The following is a 26,692-nucleotide window of genomic DNA, read 5'->3' as shown; positions in this document are numbered from 1 at the left end:
GGATGCAAACTGTGCCTGAAACCAGAACTGGATGAATCAGCTTTGGGGTTGTATCATCATCAATGAAGACATAAGTTAGGCCTCATCTAGGCATTTCCTCTTTTTTTTCCTATGTGGAAAAAGTAAATAAATAAATATTTATAGAAAATACTTTCAAATGTTCTTTTTTAGGACTTTTTTTTTCTGCTGATGCCATCTTTGGCTGGCATTTATCAGTTTTCTAAATATGTGATCACACCAGAATATCTTTTTCTTGGCTAATTTATCTAACTAATAATCTATATACCTATAGTTGCAAAGAGATTAAATCAAATGCAAACAGAAATCACCCTTAATTCACTGTTTGATATGACCAGCATTTTTACTAATTAGGCATTGCAAGAAGAATATTTTTTCTTATCTTTTTTTCTTCTCTGAGAGTAAATAACCATAACAACATCTTTAGGCCAAGCTTTTCACACTCCCGTTTTTGTCTGCAAGTTTTTGAAACTTTTACATCTTTTCTCTGTGGATGAGCAAGGAGATAAGCTGATACTGTCAGTTTTTAGTTTAATTGTTAAAAGCCCTGTTTGGGAATGGGAGGTGAAAATGCAGAAGCCTGTCCATTTTCCAAGGGTATGGTCACAAGAGGTGGCTCAACCCCTCCACCATGACTGGTGGAGTGACTTTTTTGTGTTCTGAAGGAAAGTGAGGGACATTCTCCTGGGAATGTTCCACCCCTGGGGTTGTTCAAGGCCAGGCTGGATGAAGATCTGGTCTAGTGGGAGATGTCCCTGCCCTGGGAAGGGGAATGGAACTGGATGAACTTTAATGTCCCTTCCAACCCAAATCATTCCATGATTCCATCACTCCATGACGCATGTAAACAAGCCAACAATTTCTTCCCATCCAGCAAAATCTAGCTGGCACTGAGATTCTGCTCTCATCCTTTGGGGACTGGGTTTCACTGTTAAAAGCCCTGGTTCTGGTGTCCTATGCAGGCTTGGCCTGCCATCCCAAGGTGCTGCCTGAGCACTGCTAATACTGGGCTGATAAAAAGGTGATTTGGCACCTGCTGTGGGTATATATATATATATCCACCCTGCCTCCTCATAGTGACAATTTACCACGGCGGTGCTGGCATAATTCAAATAAATGCAGCCTGGAGGACACACAGGATTCAACTTCTGAGTCAGGCCAGTGCCTCTGGTTTCACACCTCAGAGTTTGCCTGTGTGCCATATGCCATGTGAATCTGAGTTCATTTCTGCAGATTTAAATGCAGGATTAATCTGATGTCAGCTCACAGAGTGTCAGGAGCAGTACAACAGGTCCCCTTGAAATATTCCAGGGAGATGGGAATATTCCAGATCCCCCTGAAGGCTGCTGGAGCATGCACACAGGCACAGACCCTCATTTATATGCACTTATTTATGCCTATTTTTATGTGCAATCATGCACATTTACATACATTTTATAACCTCCCAGAACCCACTGTTTCTAAAAGCTGAATCACACATGCACAGATGGAGAGCTGCAGGAAACTGTGCTGTACAAGTAAATGGAATTTATTGTGGAAGAAACTGGTTCTCCAGCACACACACAGAGTCCCTCTCACCTGGATACAGAAAAACAAGTAAATGAGGATGTCTCCTGTCCTCCTGAACCTCCAGCCCAGGGAGCAGCAGTTCCCTCAAGAGCAGGCATCAAAATATGAGTTACCCAGTGCAGTTCTATTGGCAAGATTAATTTATCAAGGGTGTTCAGAAGCTGCAGTAAATAAAGGACAAACCCACATCAAAGACAGGTCTAGGCTGCTTTCCTAAAGGCACTTTACAAAACAAGAAAAGACTATGGAGCAGTTGGGGATTAAGGGCTATCAAGTCCACCTTAAATTGTCAGGTAAAAAATGTTTTGTTGTTAAAATACCAGAGTAGATTTCTGGTTTGAGAAGTATGTTCAAAGAATATTTATTTTAAATGATGTAGGCAGATTATTGATGAAAAATAGATAACTTGCCTTCAATTTCAAATTACAGAGTGTTTAAAGTGAAGCAAAAGGAATTTGCAAATGCTCCTACCTGGCTCTTTAGAAATAAACCCAGCAGGTGCTGACCTCTGCAGCAACAAGACCCTTTAATTCACTTTAACTAAAGTGATTGTGATTAAAGAAACTTCATTTCTAAAGTTAGACCTGGAATGCCTGGGTTTGGCTTACCAGATCTTCACTTCTGCACTTCCACTCAGTGGGATTATATAGATTATATTAGTTTTGAGAATTCTCAGGCTTGATTGTCTGAATGCAAACAGCAGTGCCTTGCAGAAGCCTCACATGTTCCCTGGCAAGATTCACTGGTCAGAATGTCTCAATGGCAACAGACACTTGCTAACTTTCTTCTGAAACATGTAATTTTAAGAAAACGCATTTCCAAAGTTCCAGCAAGGTGGAAATACGTTTATATTGTATTGATATGTTCTTAAAAAGTCAGTAGTTCATATTTATACAACCTAAGTAATTTCTGTATGTTTATGCTTATGTGAATCAATTTTGACTCCTTGGAGCTTCATGCAACTGTACTGTAATTATTGTACTGCAATTTGGATTGGATTTCTGGGTTCTAAGTCCTCAATCCATCAGGTTTGAGTTGGATACTGAAAACCTCAGGATAAAATCTGGTTTGATGCATGATATGCACCAAATGAAGTCAGGACTTGCTCTGAATTCAGGATTTGTTGAAACCTCGATAAAGACTTTTGAGGACCAGGACTGCAAAGAACTAATGGATCCCAAACCTGTGCACAGCATGGAGCAGATGCTGGATGGTAGCACAGAATTATGAAATGTTCTTCCAAAATTTCTTCCTGGTTTTCAGCCACCTCTGCGCTCGGAGGCTCCGACAGCTTCACCGATCGCATATCACACCTTGTCACTGATCAAACAGTTATAAAGGGAAGGTCCTGATGGCAAATTGACTCTGAAAATCCAGAGCTGACTTTTGGTTGCATGGCATGCAACAGACATTTCCCCCCCAGCTCACGTGCTGCAGATTTCTTTTTGTCTTTAGTGATAGTTAATGAATTATCTCTCTGGATTCTCAGAGCTACATCTGCCCTTCCTTTTTCCCAATTTCCTTCTTTAGCTTTATTAGACAAAGAGTTGTGTATCCTGGACACCCAGAAATATTAACCTTTAATGGAAAGACCAAGGACTGGCCCTTTCTTCCTTTCCTTGTTTCCAGGAATTATAGATGATTTTCCCCATTGATTCCCTAGCCTTGCTATTTTTCCAATGAACATTGCTTCACTGCTCCCCCTTCCCCAGGTTAGAATGCCCAAGAATTAATCTTGTGTTTGCTAAATAATGCTGAATTAGGACAGTTTACATCTAGGTTACAGGATTCAAAATACTTCTCTTTTTTTTATTCTGTCCTGCCCTTTGTTTAGCCTCTTTGATTTATTATTGGAGGCTTCTTTTTGATCTGGGTTTACCTTGTCAGTCCTTCGTGTCCCACCCACAGACTTTTTATTTCTTTTTCATCTAGTGATGCTGGCAAAGAACTTAAAAAAAAAAAAAACCAAAACACAGAGGGAGGGAATTGGGATTGTCATATAAAACCTGTGTTACTCACTTTTCAATATCTCATTGAACTTCTCACAGCTTTGATATTTTAAGTAGCTATCACAACAAAGGGAAACAGAAGTGACTGGAAAGGTAATGCAGTGTATTAGGCTTGTTAATGGCCCTGAAAGTCCCAAGAAAAACCTGCTGAAAGAAGGATCCTTTCCCATGAGTACTATTTAATTTCTCTGAGAGGGTTTTCCTGGTGAATCAAAACTCTAAAGAGCACATTTAGGCAACACAACTGCTGTCTTAGTCTATGCTGTGTGCACAGTGACATTCACCTTCATTTTACAAATCCTTTTGTGAAAAACTTCATGGTGGAGATATTTCTGGAGAATCTGGCTCTGCTTTTGCTCTGCTGCTGACATACTTGGGAAACACAGAAAATTGGAGTAGAAAACTGTTTCCTGCAAGGGCAGAGCAAGACCAAACAAATGACATGAAAATTTTACTAAATAATTGTTTTATGAGTTGTAAGTAGTGACCCTGCTCCAACACTTCAAATTGTTCAATGTGTGAGTATGAAGCAGGTCAAACATCTGTTTAGAATAATTTTAACAGAAAAGATATGTGAGTCTAACAGGAAGAAGATCAAATGCTGCAGAAATTATGATGCCAATTCAAAGCTCTGTCTGTAGGATTTCGTCAGCAAAAAAAAGAAACTTCAGGTTGACCCACAAGCAGGTAATTACCACAGGGATGCAGCAAAAATGTGGAAACCCTGTGGTTTATTTTTCCCTTGTGCCACCTGTGGGCTCTGCCAGCAATGACCACAAGGCACAGAGACACTGAACACCTTTAAGCATTTATATCCCACTGGAATCAGTGGGAATGGAAGCTTTAGGAAAGGATTATTTCCTAAAGGATCAATCCTTAACCCTTACAATCCAAACTGTGCTGATGTTTGCACACGTAAAATGACAAAGACTTTATGTGACACCATCCCTTCTTTCTTGAAAAGTCAATTATTCTCAAGTTCTTACCAATTATTTTCAGTTTCTGGTTGTCTTATTCCTCAGTAAAATAATACTGATTGCATTGCACCACAGAGGACTTTATCCATTTCCAAAGTAAGTGATTATTGAAAGAGTACAAATTGAACATTTCCACACACAGTAGACTTTCAGAAAAGATTGATCATCCTCAAACTGAGCCTTGACTTTCCCCACTGAGGCAAACTCCCATCTCCCTTTGTGTGACTTGCTCTGGGAATTACCCATTTCTACAATTGCTTGCATCTCCTCCTTTTGTGGCCTCTCACATTGAAGGCCCTCCAAACCTGCCCTGCACACGGAGCTGTTTCAGGCAGAGCTGGGTTAAAGCCCTGCTTCAGCTTGGCAGGCCCTGCCTGGTTCCTGTGGCCCGGTGCAGAAAGGGGCAGTCGCTGGGGGTTTGCACTGGAGAGCTGAGCCCTGCTCTGAGAGCTGCACCCCCGGAGCCCCTGGCTCTGCTCAGGCTGACAAACAGCCCTGCTGATGCCTCAGGTTTATATTTTTATAAATAAAAAGTTTTATATTTTTCCCATTCTTTGCTGCTTTAGTGTGTGGGTCTGGGCTTCACATGAGGGGATGGTGAGCTCTGTGCACAGAGCAGGGAGACAAAACAATTCCTGCTCCAGCTGGGCACCAAGGACAAATGATCCCAATCTCAGCCCAAGAGCACAAACCCCGTGGGCTGGAGAGAGAAAAACAAGCAGGGTGGGACTGCATAACCTGAAGCTGTAACTGGACAATTAACCCCAAAATGCAAATGGGCCAGAACTTATAAAAGTGAGAGACCCCATGGCTGATTATCCATTTTGTGACCATTTTGGTCCATCTTGGGTTCATCTTGGCTCTTGTGCTGCCCAAGGTGGATCCATTGAGGCCTTTTAATAAATCCCTGATTTATTCTTTAACTCTGTCCAGCCTCTGTTCTCGGTCAGCCTTCACAAGGCACCACTGCCACCATTCATCTGTGAAAATGGTGTGCTAAAACACAAACCCCAGAAAAAAATTTTTCCAATTTATTCCTTCATTTGAAAATCCCAAGGATGGGTAATATCATCAAATCTGAGAAATCCAAAGTTTGTTAGCAAAATTTATATTAACCTTAGAATTGACATTTCTATAGAATTTATTTTCTGATGTAAATTTTTATTCTGACAGGACATATTTCCTGTCTCTAGGATGGACTGGAGGCATCTTTAAAGCTGTTTTTCTTGATAAAATCAGTGCTGGACACACCAGAAATCAGCAGTCTGGTGGCTGCAGTTTAAGTATTAGAATCTGAAACAAACTCCTGACAGACAAGATCAATTAGAAAGTTGTTTATTTGTCTTTGAGACATAACAATGAAGCTCCTCCACTAAAGTGTGCTGTAAAACACAAGAAATGAAATTCTGGCAGAGTCAAGAAAAGACAAAGAAGCCACAGTAGAATTTTGATGATTTTTGCTGGTATTATGCAGATTTTCTTCCATGAATTTTTGTTGTTGTTGCTGATATGAAGAATCCAGAGTTTCCACCTTCAAAATAAATTTGTCTTCACTAAATTTATTTTTAATCAAAAAACTCAAAACGTCAGAATTATTTTTTTTAATTTGTAAATTCAGACACTGTCTTCTGGTGGACAGAGAGGAATTTACCCTTCTTTATAACAGACACAGTCCCAGGTATCTTTCTGATTATTGCTTTTTAATGATCACAGAATTTTTTTTTCATGGTGCAATGCAGTTTATGTGAGGGAGGTGTCCAAGGAAGGACTGGATGTGGCTCCTGGTCTGGTTGAAAAGATGGGGACCAGTCAAAGGTTGGAGTCCATAATCTCAGAGGTCTTTTCCAATCTAATTTATTCTGTGGTTCGTAATTGATTCTGTGATAGCTGCCAGAAACTAAAATTTAATTTGTGCAACACAGCGAACTCCAGACTAAGATCCAAGTCAAAGCTTTGCCCAACTCTTTTGGAACCTCCACTGACTTCTTGCTAAGTCATCTTACTTTACACTAATGAATAAACTGTAAATGTTTGCTGTTTTTGAAAAAGCAAAGTCATTATGAAGCACCACTTTCATAAATGGTGCTCAAATGCCAGTTTGCTATGGTGGATCCCTGTCTTTGTGTGCACTCATTATTCCCACTCATCATTTCACTGCATTCATTTTGCAAGTTATTTATGGTACCTCCGTCAAGAGTTTGATACTTTCTATCTATAAATGAACTCTTAAAAAAATGATTATATGTCAAATCCTTACCTGTCCATCTGAAGATCATTTTGTGTGTGTGTAATAGAAAATATTTAGGGCTGTTGATTTCAAATATTGGTTTGAAACTCAAGCATCCACCAGTATTTATTAATAATTTTGTGCTCCTTTAGATACTCCTGTCCCATTTAAATGCAACAGTGGGTAGTAAACTTGAGCTTTCCTGAATTCAACTCAGCTAGGAAATAAAAATTTACTGATTGTTTTGCTGTTATTTTCAAGAACACTCTAGGGATTTTTCCAAGTTCTCTCTGAAATGCTCAGCACTGATGCTTTTTTTTCACTGCCAGATTCCTGAGTTCCTACAGAAGGGCATTCCTGCTCCTGATGGAAGGCAAACAGGGCTGTGTTAAACACGGAATGCAGCAGGGAGATGCAGCTGCATGCCCAGGCAGGAGCCTGTGGCCACCTCAGCTGGGAGCAGTGGCAGAGGGGGCTGTGCTGGCTCCTCCAGGAGCTCTCCCTGCTCACAGGCTGGGACACAAGGCTGGCTCTGCTGCCCCAGTCTGCCTGACACAATTGTTTATGGCCAAATAAGATATTTCAGCCCTGTGGTGGCTGAAAGCACTAATTAGTGATCGTTTAAAGTACTTAGGTAATGTTAACTTCGGCGCACAAGGGATGCTCTTGAGTCTGACCCCTGCTCATTCCTTTGCTTTTTGGAGCTTTGAAGACAATTGATTTTTGAAGACTGCAGGCTTCCCTGAAAATCAGGGACTAACAAGAGGGGGGACCTAATCTTGATTCAACCATTCATGCCATCCTTTAAAGACATGTTTACTTTTTTTTTCTTCTGGATGTCAATGAATAGATTTTAAAGTCAGGGAATTAACCCAATGTGAAAGAGTTTAGAGCACAATTGCGTGTGGGCAGAAAATACTAATTATAAATAATCAGGCTCAAAAAAAAAAAAGAAGAAGAAGTGAGTGCACCTTAAATAGTTGATGGGAACAGGTTAAAAAAAAAAAAAAGAAGGCAGGGGAAAGGTTTTCAAACCTAGTTTGAAAGCTGTGTGTAGAGTTACATGGGGGAGAATGTCAGTCAAAACAATTGATAGGAAAGGTAACTTGGAGCTGGCTTTTGCACATGTTGGGTCAAACACAAGCTGCACTTTCCCTTCATAAGAACAAAGAAATGCTCTAAGAAAGACTCTAATTTACACTGGCTAAAACAGAAAGGTCAGTGATAGCCTCAAAGATATTTGGAGAACATTATGGTGAAGCAGCTTCTCCCTGGCATCTTTTGGCAACATCTCCTTGGGATTTTTATTCCCAATTGTTGTATAGATTGTTGTCTTTACAGAATTTTGGTTACCATCTCCCCTGTAAATGTACCTGCAGCAGTGCAGTTCAGCTTGGGTTAACAGCAGCAGCAGCAGCATCACCACATGTGCCACATATTTATTAGGTCTACTCCTTCTCAGAGCTGGCTAAGATGATCTGGCCCAGCCACAACCAGGATCCCCATGAAATTCCATGAAAAATGACCTTACTCCAAACTCACTGAGTTCCATTACAGAGAATTCCCTGCTAAAAACTATGGAATTTAGGATTAATTGCTGAACAGCTGGTGGGACAAATTGTGCTTTGCACAAATTGAAGAGGATTCTCAAAGATTTTTCTCGAAGGCTGAGTGCGGGTTAGGAGACACAGGGCATCACCAAAAACAGGGTGGGCATGAAATGTCCTTGAAGAAGACAAGGAAATGTCCTATCCCTGCAAGGTGGGATGGGAAGGGATCCTTTTGAAAGATCCTGACCCTGTTTGGGAATGAGAGGTGAAAATGCAGAAGCCTGTCCATTTTCCAAGGGTATGGTCACAAGAGGTGGCTCAACCCCTCCACCATGACTGGTGGAGTGACTTTTTTCTGTTCTGAAGGAAAGTGAGGGACATTCTCCTGGGAATGTTCCACCTCTGGGGTTGTTCAAGGCCAGGCTGGATGAAGATCTGGTCTAGTGGGAGATGTCCCTGCCCTGGGGAAGGGGAATGGAACTGGATGAACTTTAATGTCCCTTCCAACCCAAACCATTCCATGATTCCATGACTCCATGACACATGTAAACAAGCCAACAATTTCTTCCCATCCAGCAAAATCTAGCTGGCACTGAGATTCTGCTCTCATGCTTTGGGGACTGGGATTTCAGAACATGAAGCTGTACTTAGATCAATTAAAAAAAAAAATTCATTTTTTATCTCACGAAAATTTAAACATTATCAGGGCATCAGAACAATGAAGCAAAACAGAGATTTGGTAATAGTTTTCTTTTAATATTTATAGCCAGTTCTTAAACAGCTTCTTTCCTTTTAATTTCAGAGGATTTATTTTTTTCTGCCAAATAAAGGATTCTCTCCTTGTGGAAGAATCGGCGGAGTAACACTTGAAAGAAAAATTTTACATACTCTAAACCAAACAAATATGGGGATGTACATATACATATATACACACATACATTTCTATATTATTTTATATATATATATATATATATATATATATAAATAATCACTACTGTTTGGATCAGACAAGTGTGGCAGGAAAATAGAAATGTTGAGCTTTCAGCTATCAAATGTAATATTTTTTGTGCAGCATGCCACTGTTTCATTCATGTGTATGTTTGACAACAGGTTTGAATGCTCTTTCTCCTTTTCATCACTGGTGTGGCTTTGCTCTCTCCAGAAGTTTATACTTCTTCTTTCAATCATCTTAAATATAAGGGAGAGATGTGTTAAATTTCCTTTCTCTGAGTACAACATGTACTGCTAGGCCAAAATAAAGGTGGAGAGGTATTTTGATGAAAAGCTGCCTTTTGGGTAAAGAGGGCTGCTGCTGTGGAAGGAGGCTGGCACGTGGGGGAAGATAAATGGTAAACAGCTGGAATACACTTATGGTCCTGCAAATCCAAGCTCAGGGGCTGGATTCCTCCAATATCACAGAGTGAAATGCAGAGAGTCATTGCCAATTGCTACACAATGTCTTTTCTAAACTTTATCTGATGAAGAACTGTAAAAAAAAAAAAAAATTAAACATTAAGAGTTACTGAGATTAAAGTGGGAAAGAAACTCACCTTTGGCTAAATTTGGATATTGGAATGGATTCAGATATCCCTTTAAATACTCCAATGGTTATTTACAATAGGATTAATTTCATTCTCATTGGAGAATACCTATTATGTTTCTTTAGTTCATGTCTAAGCAGCTGTCCAATTAAAGGGAATCGATCTTCTACAAAGCTTGTATCTGAGCATAGCCATGCCCACTGTGCAATAACTCCTTTGTGCTTGAGAGAGAATATGCCATATATTTCTGACCTAGAGAGATCTGGGGGCTTTTTTCACTGTTTTTATTAATCCTCCATTCCTTAATAAATTACCTTATCAACCCACCATAACCGAGCATTCCCTCCTGCAGCCCTGCAGGTCAAAGGAAGGGTTAAAAATTCTCTATCTCTATCTTGATCTCTGCTGAAAATGGTGCACAGGAATGAAATGGTTGCCAATTTGTTTGCAATGCATTCTGACTGTACGGGAGTTCTTTTCTGCCTGACAGGCAGGTGAGATCAAAGAGGTGCAGGACAAAAGGGGCTCAGCAGTGATTTGTCAGGGGACGAAAGGCAGTCCTGTCTGGGAAAGTGGCTGCAGCCCAGAACCAGCCTTCAGATCACTAACAGACTAAAGAAATCATGGCATGAGAAAAAGTACAGCAAAAAAGGTTCAAAGGTCAGTTTTATTTGGTTTGGATTATTGGTGCCTCCTTTCAAACCAAAGAGCAAGAAGGGGGAAAAAAAGAACAGGCTAATAACCTTTGTTATTGTCCAGGAAAAAAACTCTTTTGTACACATTGCTCAGGGATTGTCTGTAATTAAAATGCTGTTGTTAGATCCAGGACCTGATTCTGCAAAAGTTTTACTCATGTGAGTAATTCTCCATTGCATGAATAGTCTTGTGGGGCTGCTCACGTGAATAAAGATTACTTCCATGACAAAGAGTTTGCAAGTTCAGGCATTACACACGGGTAGGGGCTGCAGGTGTGCCTGTGTCTGTGTGTCTGCTCAGAGGTGGGTGTCCTTCTTTCTGGGCAAAGAATAGATTTTAATGAGTGACCTGAAAAAAAAAAAATTTATACATTTGAAACCTCAAAATTTCAGACAAAAGCAAATAATTCTTTATAACTGTTTGCATTCTGCTTCGGGAAAATTTGGGTGATTATAAAAGCCACTGTTCTCTTTCAGTCCAGATGTTTGTCTGACAATAACTTCACCGATTTATCTCAGAGGAGCCCTGTGAACCAAAGTTATCCAAAGAAATACATCAGAAAAATAGTCCAAGATTCACTATTGAGGTATCACAGGTATCAGTTGTTAAGGAGCAGTGTTGCACTCAGATGTAGCTGGAGCACAGCCCCAGGACCATCGTTCATAAATGAATGGACAAAGTGCTCCTGAGACAAACAGGTGATGGAGCCCTGGACCTCAAGTGAGTGACCTGACTTCTTCACATTTCAATTTACCCTTTTTCATACAATAAAATGTCAGAATGGGGCAGGAGGAAAAAATGCTCCTGGGATAGGAACCTCAACTGGTCTGTGCAGGCAGTCAGTGGGTTTAGTGGTTAAGTGTTAAAATCAGAGGACAAGGGATTTCAGTAACCTGAAAGTTTCCACAGACCAGACCCTTTTTTTTTTATTATTTTTTAATTTTTTGAGGTGGTCTATCAAGGCCAAATGACTGGATTACCCAGGAGAGATTCATGGCAACAAACACCCATTGGAGAAAGCAGTGCTCAAACATAAAGACACAAAAGAACACAAATAAGTGCTGACTCTGCCTCCTGTAACTCACTAAAGAGTGGATTCTGACAGATGCATCAATTCTTTTTAAGTGAGCCACAGGAAGAACTCTGCTCTGTACATACCTGCCAAAAAAAAGGTCTCAGTAAAGCTCTCTAAGATGCCACATCTATAGGATGCAACTCATCTGTCCTGGGAGTCTCTGATTTATTTTTTTCTGAAAGAAATCAACTTTACTTACCAGTCAGTCCTCCCAGCTAGAGGAGAGAAAGCAGATTTTATATTTATATATTTATATTTACAGGTTATTTACAGCAAAGTTATAGTTATAGTTATAGTTATAGTTATAGTTATAGTTATAGTTATAGTTATAGTTATAGTTATATTGGATCATTTTGCTAATTTGGGTCACCACTTCTATGATATTTTTCTGAGGACAGGAGAAACTGTAGTAGACTGTCTCAGATTAGAAAGTGCACTGAGATAACACACTGTTAAATTATTGAAACTCCCTCTTCATGTTACAGGTGAAAAATACACCTTCGGTTCCAGCAGCTCATGAGGTTGAAACAAGAGACCCAAATTGTCTTATCTGCCCCATACTTTCTTAGATGCACTGTCTTAGGTACAAGATATCTAGAACATGGTATTAATCAGTTGATTGGTACCCTAATTAATGGAACTGCTATGAAAAAAAATTTGTTAAGTGCTGCAGAGGAGCACCAGAGGAGCTGAGGCCATACCTGCTAATGTGGCAGAATAGGAGAGATGAATTCTTCCTTGTTGGCTTGGCTTGTTTTGAGGATTTAAGTCGTAGGACTTCTGCTTTCACAAAATAGGAAAAAAAGATGAAGACAGGTAATATATGGTTTTTTTTCTCAGCAGAAAAACTGTTTCATTTTCATGAAAAACATTTTCATATTTCCTCTATGGAGTTCCAGGTCTAGCAAGAGAGATTTTTAATCCCCCTGTGGGATTAGATGCCCACTTTGGGAAGGGTCCGTATCAAGAGGAGGCATTTCCCTGCTGGCTTGGCTAAGCCCCAGAGCCTGATCCCACATTCTCCATGACTGCAGACCTTTGGAGAGGAGCAGAATAACACTAATTCCATCCCAAGCCTCTCCAGGTGTGTCCTGAGTGCCTCCCACCTGCTCCAGAGGTGGAACAGAGAGGTCATGGCCACTGTCTGAAACCCAGTAATAACCAGAGAGGCCTTAGGGACACAGGCTCTAAGAAAAATGCCATATTTGTACCCCCAGGAGTTATTCATGGCTCCATTTTGTGTCCCACCCAGGCTCTGAGAGATAAATGCAGGGAGTACAAAAGGGAAATATCCTTTCAGCCTGTTCCTCTTTGCACTGCACCTTTCCCTTTCACATTACTCTGTGCCATCCTGGTTTGTGTGGTGCAGGAACACATGTGGGATCATTCCCCTGGGACAAATGCCTCACCTCTTCCCCTGTGGCAAAAGAGGAATTCTGCTGAAATCCATCTAAGCTACTGACTTTGTGTTTCTGTTGTTCTCTCCATCAGCTTTTTTTAGATTTTTAAAATCACAAGGCCTTTCCTTGCCTGTATTTCTTCTGATTCCTTGGCCCCATTCCTTATCCCTGAAGAGAGGAGGAACTTTCAGACACTTTGCATCACGGCCTTCTGAGGACAGCATATAACCATGGATGGGATTTTTGGGAAAACCCCAGGTGTACGATGCAAACCTTGGTCTGAAGTGATCTTCCCAGAAGAGTTTAAATGCAGCAGTTGCTGATCTTGGTGGAGTGGATCATTCCTGGCACCAGTGTTCTCTCCCCCAGGGACAAATGTCCATGCATGTGGCATTTCCCTGAGGCAGCCACTTCCAGGTTTTATCCCTGGTGCTTGGGCACCCCATGCACAGACCTAGGCCTGACCCCTGTGCCTGTCATCTGATTTGGCAAAGTGTTGATCCAGGCACAGCTTGGAGAAAGAGAGAGATCTTTTATCTCCAGGTAACCCAATTCCCAAAGATCTGCAGGGCTGAGTGAGATCCTAACAAGCCTCTGATTGTGAAAGCAACGGGGGAATAAATTCTAAAAGTAGCAGGAGATTTGTCTGAGCAGCAGGTCCTTCAGGCACAAAGTGCAATTTCGTTGTGGATATGGGCCAGATATTTCTCCCAGGTACACCAGGCTCCTGTGTAAATCAGAAGAAACTCTTTGGTTTCAAAAACACGTGCTGTGTTACCAAAAAAAAGGGAGTAAAGTTTTTCCTGCCTATTAAGATTTTCAGGCTATTAAGTGAGGATTGAGATATCAAAGGTGTGAAGCAGGTATGCTAACATGGTCTGCAGGCTGCCCCCAAATTACATTTCTATAGTTTTTTTGCACTCCCTGTCTCCTCTTCTGCACTACTCCTTATCTTTGTGTTTGGTTGTTTTCGTGGCTGTGGTTCACAGTTCTGCATGAGCCTGAATATCCCCATTGTAGCCTGCCACAGACCTGTCCCAGCCACGTGACAGTCATCTAAACCTCACCATCGCACATTTTTCTCTGTTACATTTCTTCTACTGTTTCCTTTGTGGCTTGTGTTGAAAAGGAGTAAGCAATAGAGGGTAAAAATTGGGGTTTTTTTCTCTCCCTTTAATGTTGCTGCATTCATTGTTTTAAATATTATCATTCAGTAAACCATTAAGAGATTATCAGAGCACGACAGAAAATAATTTTTTTGGTAATAAGATTGGGCCTGACCCAAATTCACTGGCATTAAAGAAAAGGCTCTTAGTGAATTCCATGGACTTTGAATGAAGGATTAATCCCTTGGTCCTCAGACAGAGAAACTCACCAACCTTGGTAAGAATTTAGTAGGAGTAAGGAATTTAGGCACTTGCATCTTGAAATATTAATAAAGGCAACAACAACAACAAAAACAGATCCCAATTATATAATGTTTTAACCAAAATACAGAAGATCAAAACTTGTAAACTAATTTACTGTCCGAAGGGCAATATAGCAGGAGCTCACATAGTATGTGTAGAATCAGCTGTGTCATCCTAAAGACATCAGATTGTTTGTTCATAAACTGCAAAAAAAAGCTACTATAAAGGTGAAAGACATTTCATATGAGTGGAAAAAGGGAAAAATTATTTTATGTGCTTAACATTTCATTTAGAGCTTTCTTTCTGCGTGTTTTCACTGGAAATTACCTTTATCTCATTCTCCCCACCTGGAAAAGCAACCTGAACTTCAGAAGCTGTGAATTTCCTCTCGGGAGCTTTCCTCCTCCTCCACTCTGCCTGCATCCTGCTTTTGGGGAGCCACCAGTGCCCAACACAATAAAGAGCATTGCCCGCCTCTACGGACCAGGGCAGCGCGATGCTGTGTGGTCTGGAAAGTCATTTAAACAAGATTATATTGTTCACGGGGTGCAGAATAACCCCGCCAGGGCAGCACAAAGAAAACAAACTACAGCCGAATGAAATCAATTGGATTTTCGGGGCTCTTCCCGGTGCCAGCAGGTGTGCGGGGACTGCAGCAGGGAGGAGAGCCCCGCTCGGAGGGTGCCATCAGCACATCGCAAACAAACACCTCGGCAGCACCGCGCCTGTTTTCCTCGGGACCTTCCCACGCTCCGCAGCTGAGCTGGGATGGAGTTTTAATTGGAGAAGAGAGAATTTTTTTGTTGTTGTTGGTTTTTTTTTGTTTTTTTTTTTTTTTTTTTTCCCCTGCTGGGGGCTCCACCCACCGCCTCGGTATTTATTGCTCTACAAATTGTGACTTCCTTCGAGTAACGGGCCGGTCGTAAATCAGCGCTGGGCGCGGAGGAGCAGCAGCACATCCTGATTCACAGCCCCATCGCTGCAAGACGGGTGTTTGTGGAGTTTATTACAGCTTAAAGCTGGAGCTTTCAAAGTTTTGTCCCTTTTTTTTTTTTTTAATGTTTACGCTTAGGTAATACTTAAATAAAAATTGTGTCTCCATAAAGATCTTAGACGTCCATATCCGAATATCTCTATATATATGTATATGTATTCCTTCATATATATATATATATATATATATATGTATTCCTTAACATATATATATATGTATTCCTCATATGTATATGTATTCCTTAACATATATATGTGTATTCCTATATATATATGTATATGTATTCCTATATATATATATGTGTATCTCTATATATATGTATTCCTTCATATATATATATATGTATATGTATTCCCTCATATATATATATATGTATATGCATTCCTTCATATGTATATTTATTCCTCCATATATATATATATTTTTATATATATGTATTCCTTCTCGGAGGGTAATTAGTTCAGAGTACGAGTGCTTCACGTGCTTACAAGGATAAAAACTATCTCTGTCTCAAATACTCGCTTTCACCCGACGGCTTTGCAGGGAACTTTTGGTTTATGGCTGAACTGAGAGAAGCCTTCGAAAGACTCCGTTAGCAAAAAAAAAAAACAAAAAAAAAAAAAAAAACAAAAAAAACCCCAAAATAACAGATCCCTACCGCGTTCCGTTTAACATCACACACTTCGAGCGAATTAGAAGATCATTATCAGCCGTAATTCTGATTTAGTTAGGTACGGTCTAGAGCCTCTTCTTCCCGCCCCCACGTGAAGTGACAGACTCGAACCGCTCTCTGATTATTACTTTGGGGCTACAGGGAGCTCTGGGGCATAATTAAAAATATTTCCAGAAAGACTCGGTGGACCACATCTGACGTCGCAGGCCCTGTTAGAACCAGACCACATCAAAGGGACCCCTTTTTGTTTTCAGAAATGGTCACCAGACAAACTTAAAATATACAGGAGTTGGGCTTATGCTTTATTGTAGAGATGTCTGAGCGGAGCGAAACGACTTTGGGAGCGCTGCTCCGGGTGGGACGAGGTAGTTACGGCCCTTTGATATTTCCGTGGGGGTCGGGTGGGTTTCATTTGAAAGGGGGACCATTAATGATAGACCTGTGAGTGTTCCCCTCCCTAACAAGCGGAATCCACATCGCTCGGGGAGCCCGGCTGGGGCAGATGCCCAGGGCGGAAAGATTTGCGGCTGATGGCGCTAATTACGAAAATGCGATCAAGATGGAAACAATTTGAGCAAAAGTCATTAGCGTGTTACTCTTCCACCCACTGGTCTTTGGGGTTTATTGCTGCGGCGGGGGGCGGGAGGAGGATCTTGCGGGATTGGTGTGGGGCTTTTTGTAGAGCGCTGATGGAAATGCCCTGCGAATCCCGAGCCGGAAAACGTCAGATGCGCATCCACAGGGCGATGCACCAGGCTCGGGACAGAGCCCAGGTTTGCTCCTAAGAGATCGCTGTAATTACTGTCAGTAATTGCGCTTTATCTTCTCTTCAAGCGGTGCCGGTGAAAGCATCTTTCAGGAGACTCGTGGCACGCTAAGAGTTATTTTTCTGCTGCCTCAGTTGTCTCGTAGCCCGTCAGAGGTTACGAGTACCCAGGAGACGATTTACGGAGCATCCCCGAGAGGAAGGTTTTCCACAGAGGTTCTTCTTTTAGGAGAGACTTTAGAGGATTTGGCCCGCAAGAAACATCCCTCACCCCATACACTCCAAAATATGGGTCCTGCGTGTTTAAGATGTTCATCTTTTTACTTGCATGTACTGCAAGTACATCAAGTACTTCCAATGGATACACCGGGACCACTTGACTGCCTGGCAGTGGCATTGTAGGAGAACAGCAATAAAGAATTAATTGTACAAACATTTATCATCCCCAGATCAAACTCCCCTTGTGAGGCTGGGGCTTAACTTGTGGAGAAGAAAAGGGGGAGGAAGGGTGGTAATGGCGAAGAGGGTGCTTGTGGGTTTTTTTGTGTGTTTCCTTTTATTCCAGACGACTGTATAATGAAAATCCTTTTAGCCTTGAAGAACTGCTAAATATTAAGCACGGCTTAAAACGGGGAGTAGCTTTCGAGACAGTTTCGTCCTCCTACCATTCCTTTTAGGAAAAGGTCGTACCCCTTCCCTTATTTTCCCGCTAGTAAAAGCTTCCCTTTTAAAAGAAGTCTTTAACGTGTAAGAAAATCCCCCTGCTCTACATAGGAAGGTAATTAAAAAAATTTATAGATCTCTTCATGTTCGCCGGTTCCGGAAAAAAAAAAATTATATTGATCAAGGTCAAACGCTCGAATTGTGACGTGACTCACTTCAAAGGTGTATTTGTGTGCCCTTCAAGCACATTAATACTAATTATCTCTCAAACACTTCCTCAAAACTCCTACTGCCTGTTTCAGATGCAAATCTAATTAACGAGCTGCCTTTGAGGAGCACGCAGGGACAGCGTAATTCACGGAGCTGTTGAACCTTTTGCCTTCTTTTATATTTATTTATAGGTAGCTCCATCCTCTTTTGAAAGCGTAGGCAGTGGTGTGAAGCGACAGGGTAGCGAGGGCAGCTCCGCGCCAGCTAATGAGACTTTCCAGGCACTTTCCAGGAGTCAAGGAAAAGGATTAGCTGCGACTTCTTGCAAATGCACTCAGGGATGTACATCAGAACACTCGCCGGGCCTTACTTTGCCTAAGTTAATTTGGGAATGATTAAATCGTGAAAGCTCTGTCTAAACAACGCCTAATAGTCCTAAGCGTGAGCTGAATGATTTAGGAATGGCTGTTTGTGCTGCTCACCGGGGGCAGAGCAGGGGACCCGCACACGCAGAGCGAATCCGGGGGGGTTTCTGCCCCCAGCGCCTCCCGGGGAGCCGGGACCCGCACCCCCTCCCTCACTCCTCTTCCTTTAACACTCCCCAAAGCCTCCTCCCGAGGATGCTGCCTTGGAGCATCGTCATCCCCCCCGTCTATCCCCATCCTCGGCTCGGCGGAGGGTCCGCGGGGCGGGCGGCCCCCGTGCGGGGGTGTGCGGTGTGAGAGAGAGAGAGAGAGATGCTGTGTAATTTTATCCACGCTGCACTCTGGGAGTTCACACGAGACTGATACCTTTTGCCTCCTCTGCTCTGTATCAATTGGTCGCAGATCAGGCTATTGTTGCAGGAAGCTCCTTTTATTTCTATGCTCCGTCGATCAACTGTTTTCCCCGCAGTCTCCTGCCGAAATTCAGCGGCTCCCTCCCTCCCTCTCTCCCTCCCTCTCTCCCTCTCTCTCTCTCTCCCTCCTTGCCTCTCTGTCTCACGCATGCCGTCTGTCTATCTGGAAATCCAAGGAGAAGGCTGATCACGGCAGCTGCGTGTAACACAAACAGCTGGGACTCTTCGGTGGCCTTCGCCGATGTCTATTGATTTAAGTAAATCTGAGGCAGATAAAAGGGCCGGATCGAGGCTGATAAAACCTCGCCGATGCTGCGCGGCTCGGAGCAGCGTGCGCTCGGCATCTCCGGAGCGCTGCTAGCAAGACGGCTTTAATGGGAGCCCTGGTGCCGCTCGCTGCGAGCCCCGCTCTCCCCGGCAGACCGAGCGCTGCGGCCACCATGCCACGATGGTTATAATCTGGATCCTGTTCCTCACCCTGCTGCAGGAGCCGCGCTCCCCGGGGCGGGCCGCGGCCGTGCCCGAGCCCTCCGGAGCCGCCCCCCGGCCGCGCCGGGATGCGGGGGGACGCGGCGGCGTCTACGAGCACCTCGGGGGAGCGCCCCGCCGCAGGAAGCTCTACTGTGCCACCAAGTACCACCTGCAGATCCACCCCGGCGGCAGGATCAACGGCACCCTGGAGAAGAACAGCGCCTTCAGTGAGTACCGCGCTCGCCTCGCCCCGCAGCGCTGCCCCCGGCCGGGTATGGGGAATGGGGATCCCTCGCCCGCATCAGCGGCTCTGCCCCGGCCGCTGGACGGCACGGACGGGGCGGTGGCGAAGCTGCTCCTGCCCCGCGCTGCCCGGGTTAATTGTACAAAATTACAATTGCCTCCTCGGCGGGGACGCCGGGGTCGAGGGTTTGGCCCCCTCCCCTCCCCTCCTTTGCCTCGCTGTCCCAGGAGCTGCCCCGCTGGCTCCTTCGGACGCGGAGCTCCCCTGTCCCGGGGCTGGCAGCGTCCCCGGCCCTCGAACCGGGCGAGGAACGCCCTGCAGGGTGCGGGGACCCGACGGCCGGCCCAGGGTGGCGAGGCCCCCGGTGCAGGAGGAGACCCCCAAACCACAAATTTCCCCGACGGGGACCCTGCCCTGCGCAGCCCGGCCGAGCCGTCACTGGGGCTCGCCACGCCAGCCCTGCCTGAGCCCGGCATCTCCCGGAGCCCTCTGGAGCTGCCCGCGGGTCCCCGTCCCGTCCCGTCCCGTCCCAGCCTGGCTCCCGCGGGGGCTGTCACATCTATCCCTGTGACATGTGCCGGGCAGCGGCGGTGATTAGGATGAAAGCGGATCTGTCGGGAGTGAGGGGGTTTGTGCGAGGGCGGCAGGAGGGAGGAGAGCGGGGCTCAGCACCGGGGGAGCCCCCGGCGCCCCCGCACCCGGCCTGGGCCCCGCCACCCCAGGATGCGCAAATCCCGCCTGGTGATGGCACACAGAGATAGGGAGACCTCAGGGATGCGTCTGAAGTCCATAAAGGAAAACCACTATTTCCTAGAGAAGTCCCCCCTCGCTGTCACAGCCCGGAGGAGGCATCCTTCAGCAGCCAACCGGTGCCTGATTCAAACCAGCTGTGCCAAACCCAGCCCAGCTGTCCCAGAGCTCCCAGCAATCCAGCTCTGCACAGGGAACTTGGAACACAGCTCTGCCTCAGCCTTTCCAAAAGGCAGCAGGGGGTTGGGGTGCCAGGGTCACCTCTGGCTTTCAAGCACTCATAGAAAGTACAGAGCCATCAGGATGTGGCTGGAGAGCTGAGAGCAGGGTCTGAGCAAGCCTGATGGAGAGCCATGCACATACACCAGCATCCTCTGAGTCATCTGTGCCTCCATGGGTGTCCTGGCACCTTTGGCTGGACATTTGGGCAGGTGTTGCACCAGCCTGGCCTGTGACACTTCTGCTGTTGCAGGAGCCCGTCTTGGATGGCCTGAAAACGTCCTCCCTTTTAACTTGTCTCAGACAGTCATCCAGTCCTTGTCTGGAGGGCAGCATCGGCTTCCTAAACCTCAAGTCCCTTTCATGATTATTGTCATGGCTCTAAAATGAAGTAGCCTTGCTCTGGTTCCTAAATCTCAAGTCCCTTTCATGATTATGTTCATGGCTCTAAAATGAAGCAGCCTTGCTCTGGTTCACCCTCTGGAGACCTCAGCAAGGGCTTTGTCCTGGAATGGGCAGCTTTGTGACTGGCTTCAATAAGTCAAGAGCTCTTGTGTTCCTAAGCGTTAAAAAAGATTTAAAGTTTTTTATGCGCATAAAGAATTAAGTGAACCTCTAGTTCAGTGTCAGATCTTTTTCATTTTTGAAGGGGTTCAATCTCAATCAGACATCTTGGGGTTTCTTGTCCACCTTGTCTCAAACAGTTCCTGCATCATCCTTGCTTTGTATTGTTAATAATAATAATGTCAAATAATAATAATTTCATCCACATGATTGCCCTGATTCTTATGTGAGCAAGTGGTAGCTGTGAGATCACACTCCTCAGGTAAGCAGCCATGCAAATGTATCTCAGAAAGTTACACCTGAGCAATAACTCATCTCCTAATTCTGTTTTGAGGTATCCTGGAGATAACTGCTGTGGATGTTGGAATCGTTGCCATCAAGGGCCTGTTCTCTGGCAGATACCTGGCCATGAACAAGAGGGGCAGACTTTATGCATCAGTAAGTTTTACTGAAGCCTGGCACGTGCCTGTCATTTCCTGTGGGGGGAACAGGTCTAGTGGGAAGCACTGATTTCTTATAAATCCACATTTCTGGAGAAGAGTAAAGCTACAAGAGGTTTTTGCCTGGAATTCTTACAGGCAACCAGTGAGTGCATTCTTAAAGGTGGGGGAAAAGCTCTGTCCTTACCTTCTTACTGCCTGGACAGCCACAGGTATGTGGAATGTCAGAATTGTCCATGTTTTATATGGATCTTGGGTGCCTGCAGGGACGTGTCAGGTAAAGAGTGTCCACAAGAAACTGAGCATCATTGGTGCTGCAGGAAAGCAGCCTCCTGATGGGAGTTTCCTTGCCCAGAGCTTATGGCTGGGCAGTGGAAGAATTTGCAGTACTAAAAGGCAGGGCTGTGCAAGGAAAGCAAAAAGGAGAAGGTGTGAGAAGATAAAGGTGAAAATAAACACCTTATTTTACTCCTTTGACCTAATTTTTTTTTTTCCCTTAATCTGTGAGATAAAATCCGGGGTGTGCTGATATAAGTGGGAGCCTTGCCTCCTCAGCCCAGACAATATTTCCCCTGAGTGAATAAAATACTTCAGCTTAGGCTTCTTCACACTCAGGGACATAGCAGGGCACGTTTGTCAGCGTGTACCACACACATTATCTCCATGCCTGAATTTCTTCCACTGTCTTTGATTACATCCCAGCAATCTTGTGATGTCTCACTGCAGGACAGCCCAAACTGTGCAGTTTCCCCGTGAATCCTGGGGTGTGGAAGCAGGTTTGAAGAGGGGAAATATGGCTGAGGTGAAATTTGCTCCCTCCTAGAAGTCATTAGATGTAATTCTGTTGATTTGGGCAGCAGGACATACCTTTGAGGGATGTGATCTTTTCCCATGAGGACCAGCCTAGGTGACACAATCAACTCTGTCCCTCCCCAGGTTGACACCTTTAGCTCCAGCTTTTCAGGAATGTTCTGGCAGTGTTTACCACCCAGTTTCTTTAATGTGCCTCATGTGATGCTCTCTGATTAAGGGGGGTGTGTGTAAAGATGGATGTTCTTTGCTACTGCAGAGAACCACACTGCAAACGATTTTGGCCAAGGAAAATGGAGCTGAAGAGGAATGAGGGCATGGTAGCTCTGCTTGCCAAAGTTAAGCCTGTCCAGTTGTATGCTTCTGGTTAATATTCTGATTGAAATGGGTATATTTTTCAATGGACCTCCTCCATCAGTTCAGAACCAGCATCTGCCCCGAAGAAATTATTTGGAAGGATGATTTTTTTCAAGTTCTTTCTCATCTTTCTCTCTTTCTTCTTCAAAATAGGGGTTTTCCCCTACAGATTGTTTACACTGAATTAAAATAAGACTAAACAAATTCTGAGCAAAAAGATCCTCTCCTAAAGTGCAGAAAAGCCAGGAGGAGGACAGCTCTGAGAATCCTTTTCTCCTGGACTTCTCTTTCTGGTGGTAGGAGCATCAGGCCATCTCCTGATTGCTCATTCTCTGGTTTGTTCATCTGTCACGTGCCAAAGAACATCAGCCATGGAAGGTTTCTGTATGACTTGAAAAGAGAATTTGTCCCCTTCCAGCTCAAGTTTGAGAGAGACTGGTTCAGGCTTGTGTTTCAGAGCTGGAGGGACAATCCAGGGAATGCTGCTCCACTCCAGCTTTTTTCACAGAAGCAAGTGAGGGCTCAGCTCAGGAGAAACTTCCTGTCTTTGCTTGCCTGTCCAACAACTTCACTGCTATCACTAGCCCAAGACCCTGTGCAAGGTCCCTGTTTAAAAAAACCTGACTAATTCAGGGATAATTATCCAGGGAGCATTTTATGAAATGGTATTGGAATAACTCCATTACCCCTCACTTCATCCATTTCCCCATGTCAACAAGATGGGTCTGTTGAGCCTGCAGAATCCCTTTGTGCCCTTGGCAGATTGTGACAATCCTCTGGATCTATCCTGTGTGATAAAGCCTCCCCAGCCAGAAGGGAGGCAGGCAGCAGGACAAACCCACCTACATCTGGTGGCTGTGTGGGCTCCAGCCCCACAGCATCTGAAAGCCTTGTCCTTGCAAGGGAGGGCGCTTCCGTTGCACAGCTGGGAATCCAGGACATGTGGAGTCTTTTAAAACCTTCTTAAACCCCCATCAGTGTTTCTGGGGAGTGAGCAGCACTAAAGACAAGCTGCTCATGGGGTCTAGGGCTCTTCTGGTTACCTGTGCCCTTTCCACACCCTCCGGCGAAGGGAAAATAAAACCCCACGGTAATAGTTCCCTTCTGCCTCTGTGCTTCACACATTTTAGATGCTAAAATCTTCATCCCACAAGTGGAGCAAGGATGGGTTTGGAGCTAAGGAAAGATGGGCAGTGTGGGAGGTCCTTTGTCTGTGCTGGTTCTCCTGCTCCCAGGGAGGGGGAAGGAGTTCCTCGTGCCAGGCTTTTGCAGAGAGGTCTCTCAGTCAAGGAGCAGGGGAAAAGGGGCAATTTTGGACAGATCCTGTGAAATGTGAGCAACTGGGACGGGTGCATATTGTGCCTTACAGTTTGTGATAAAGGAGCAGCCTGGCATTTTGGAGGAGCACACTGGTAGGCAGAGTGTGCTTTCAATTTCATAAATTTCATGCATTTCAAGAAGCTCCATAAAGGTATGTTTTACTGCTCAAATATCCAGTCTGAACTGGCTGTAACAGACTGCAAGTGTACCTAATGACTAAAACACAAATTGAAGAGACACATTTTACATTACACTGTAGAATTTTACCTTTTCAATAGATGGCAGAGGTTGATAGGCAGCAATTAAATAATCTGTCCAGTTTCACAGCTGCATTAAATTCATAAGCACAAAAAAAAAAAAAATTACATCTGAACAACCAGTAGAGCTATTCACTCCTATTCACATGCCACCTCTTTGTTTTCAGTTTGGTTTTGGGGCTGCTCCCTAGGGTCTCTGGTGCACAGAGTGTGCTCACACTGCTGACAGGCAGCACCTTGTTCAGGCTCAGTGCTTCCCTCCTGCCTTCTGGGCTTTTCTTACCAAGTGTGTTGCTGTCCTTGTCCTAAAACTGAGGAGAGTCTGGCTTAAGATTTTGTTGTCGCCACATTTCTCTTCCCAGAGAAAAGCAAGGCACAATTCTTCCCAAGAATATTTCTGGGTTTTACATTCTCCGAACCTCAGAGAAAGGAAAAACAATTCTTATCTCATTTGCTGTGCCTGTGTCTGTGCAAAAGCAGAATGTAACATGGAGATTGTTTACCCAGAGTGATGGGGTTTTGTTTCCTTGGCCTGTCAGGGCCAAGAGTGTGAGTGTGTGTGTGTGTGTGTCGGGATTGTTGGGGGACAGTCACAAGATTGTGTGCAGTGGAGTGCTTGGCAGATTCAGTTTTGATGTAATGTAATATAGTGTAATATAGTATAGAATAATATAATATAGAATAATATAATATAGAATAATATAATATAATATAAATATAACTTATATTACATTACATTATATTACATTATGTTACAGTATATTATTATAATGAAGTAATTAATTAGCCTTCTGATAAGATGGAGTCCTCATCATGCTCTATAATATAATATAGTATAATAAAGAAATATATATAATATATAGAATTAATATAATAGAATATAATAATATATAATATATAATAATAGTATAATAAATATATATTATATATAATATCATCATATAATATGTCATAATATATAATATTTAATATATTAATAGTATAATAAAGTAATTCATTAGCCTTCTGATAAGATGGAGTCCTCCTCATCATTCTCTCCCCTTCGCCAGGGATGAATAGTATAATAAATTAATATAATGCAATATAATATAATATAATATAATATAATATAATATAATATAATATAATATAATATAATATAATATAATATAATATAATATAATATAATATAATATATATGATATAATAGTATAATAAAGCAATTAGTCAGCCTTCTGACAAGATGTAGTCAGGTGCATCCTTCTCTCCCCTTCCTCAGGGGTGAAAATATCCGCTATATTTATATTTTTCCCCCCGTGTTTCCTCCCCAGGAGAGCTACAACGCCGAGTGCGAGTTCGTGGAGCGGATCCACGAGCTGGGCTACAACACCTACGCCTCGCGGCTGTACCGGACTGTGCCCGGCAGGGCGGGCAGCAGGCGCAGAGCCAGCGCCGAGAGACTCTGGTACCTCTCCATCAACGGCAAGGGACGACCCCGCAGGGGCTTTAAGACCCGCAGGACACAGAAATCCTCTCTCTTTCTGCCCCGAGTGCTGGATAACAAGGACCACGAGATGGTCCGGCTGTTCCACAGCAGCGCCAAATTCCGGGAGGGGCTCCTGAGGGCGCCCAGCAGGAACCAGCGCAGGAGGAGAGGGCACTGATGGGCTGGCAGGGACTGAGAGCCTTCAAAGAGCTACCAAAAGAACTCACAGCTGTGATTGTACCGGGGGCATGAACAGTGACAGGTTTTATACGCTCTGTGGTAGAACCAAAACCCACATCGCTCGCTTGTAGCTGTTGTAGGTTTGTTACCTGTGGGGAAGGAGATGGGAGGTAAGCTGAGGCACATTCAAAGGTAAATCAGCTGGGTGTAATAATTTTGCAACGACTTTCGTGTTTTCTTTTCTTAAAAAAAAAAATCATTCAATATTCATTTCAAAAGTATTTTCATTCTAACCTGCCATAGGCTATTATCTCAGTGTTGCCCTCACAGATCATATTTAACACTTACCAACTTTATGTCCACAGAGAAGGTATAGTGCTTTCGTGGCTCTTCTGGCCATGAGAGGCTACATTCTTATTTTTACATAATACAGGAGTTAGAAAACTGGTGGTTTGTTTCTTTTAATTTTCATATATTTATTTTTATTTTATGACCACCTATTATCAATTATACTTTTTCCAGGACTGTCCAAGAAAAGTAAGATTGTCATCTACTTCAAACACTTCAACAGACCTTCACATTACCAGATTTTCCTTGATTTTGTTAAACTAAAACTCTGAGATGCCTCACCTTGTCATTTAAATAAATGAATGGTGGTAAAGTGGCATTTGCATTGGTTAGGCTTTGGCAGTATAAATCACTTTACCAACAGATGGATCCTCGCTTAGAACAGGACTCAAATGGGTTGTGAAAGAGAGTAGGTTTGGCTTGGATATTGGGAAGGAATTGTTCCCTGTGAGGGTGGTGAGGCCCTGGCACAGGTCAACCAGAGAAGCTGTGGATGTCCCATCCCTGGAAGTGTCCAAGGCCAGGCTGGACAGGGCTCTGAGCAACCTGGCATGGTGGAAGGTGTCCCTGCCCATGATAGGCCGTGGAATGGGATGAGATTTAAGGTCCCTTCCAACCCAAACCATTCCACGCTTCCATGATTTTTTTCTGC

At 43.7% G+C, this 26,692-nt stretch overlaps 1 protein-coding gene across 1 annotated transcript; it reads left to right on the top strand.

Annotated features, from left to right (window-relative positions):
• The first annotated feature begins 18,651 nt into the window (after positions 1–18,651).
• Positions 18,652–26,369, top strand: FGF3 (fibroblast growth factor 3). The gene is made up of 3 exons (XM_036384576.1): positions 18,652–19,313; positions 21,198–21,301; positions 25,358–26,369. The coding sequence occupies exons 1-3, from the start codon at positions 19,064–19,066 to the stop codon at positions 25,688–25,690; spliced, it is 687 nt and encodes a 228-aa protein (XP_036240469.1). The 5' UTR covers positions 18,652–19,063; the 3' UTR covers positions 25,691–26,369.
• Positions 26,370–26,692: the final 323 nt, after the last annotated feature.

The sequence above is a fragment of the Molothrus ater genome, chromosome 6, assembly GCF_012460135.2.
Source record: "Molothrus ater isolate BHLD 08-10-18 breed brown headed cowbird chromosome 6, BPBGC_Mater_1.1, whole genome shotgun sequence".
NCBI classification, from domain to species: Eukaryota; Metazoa; Chordata; class Aves; order Passeriformes; family Icteridae; genus Molothrus; species Molothrus ater.
Note: the sequence above shows the minus strand (reverse complement) of the source record. Positions and strands in the feature narration are given on the sequence as shown.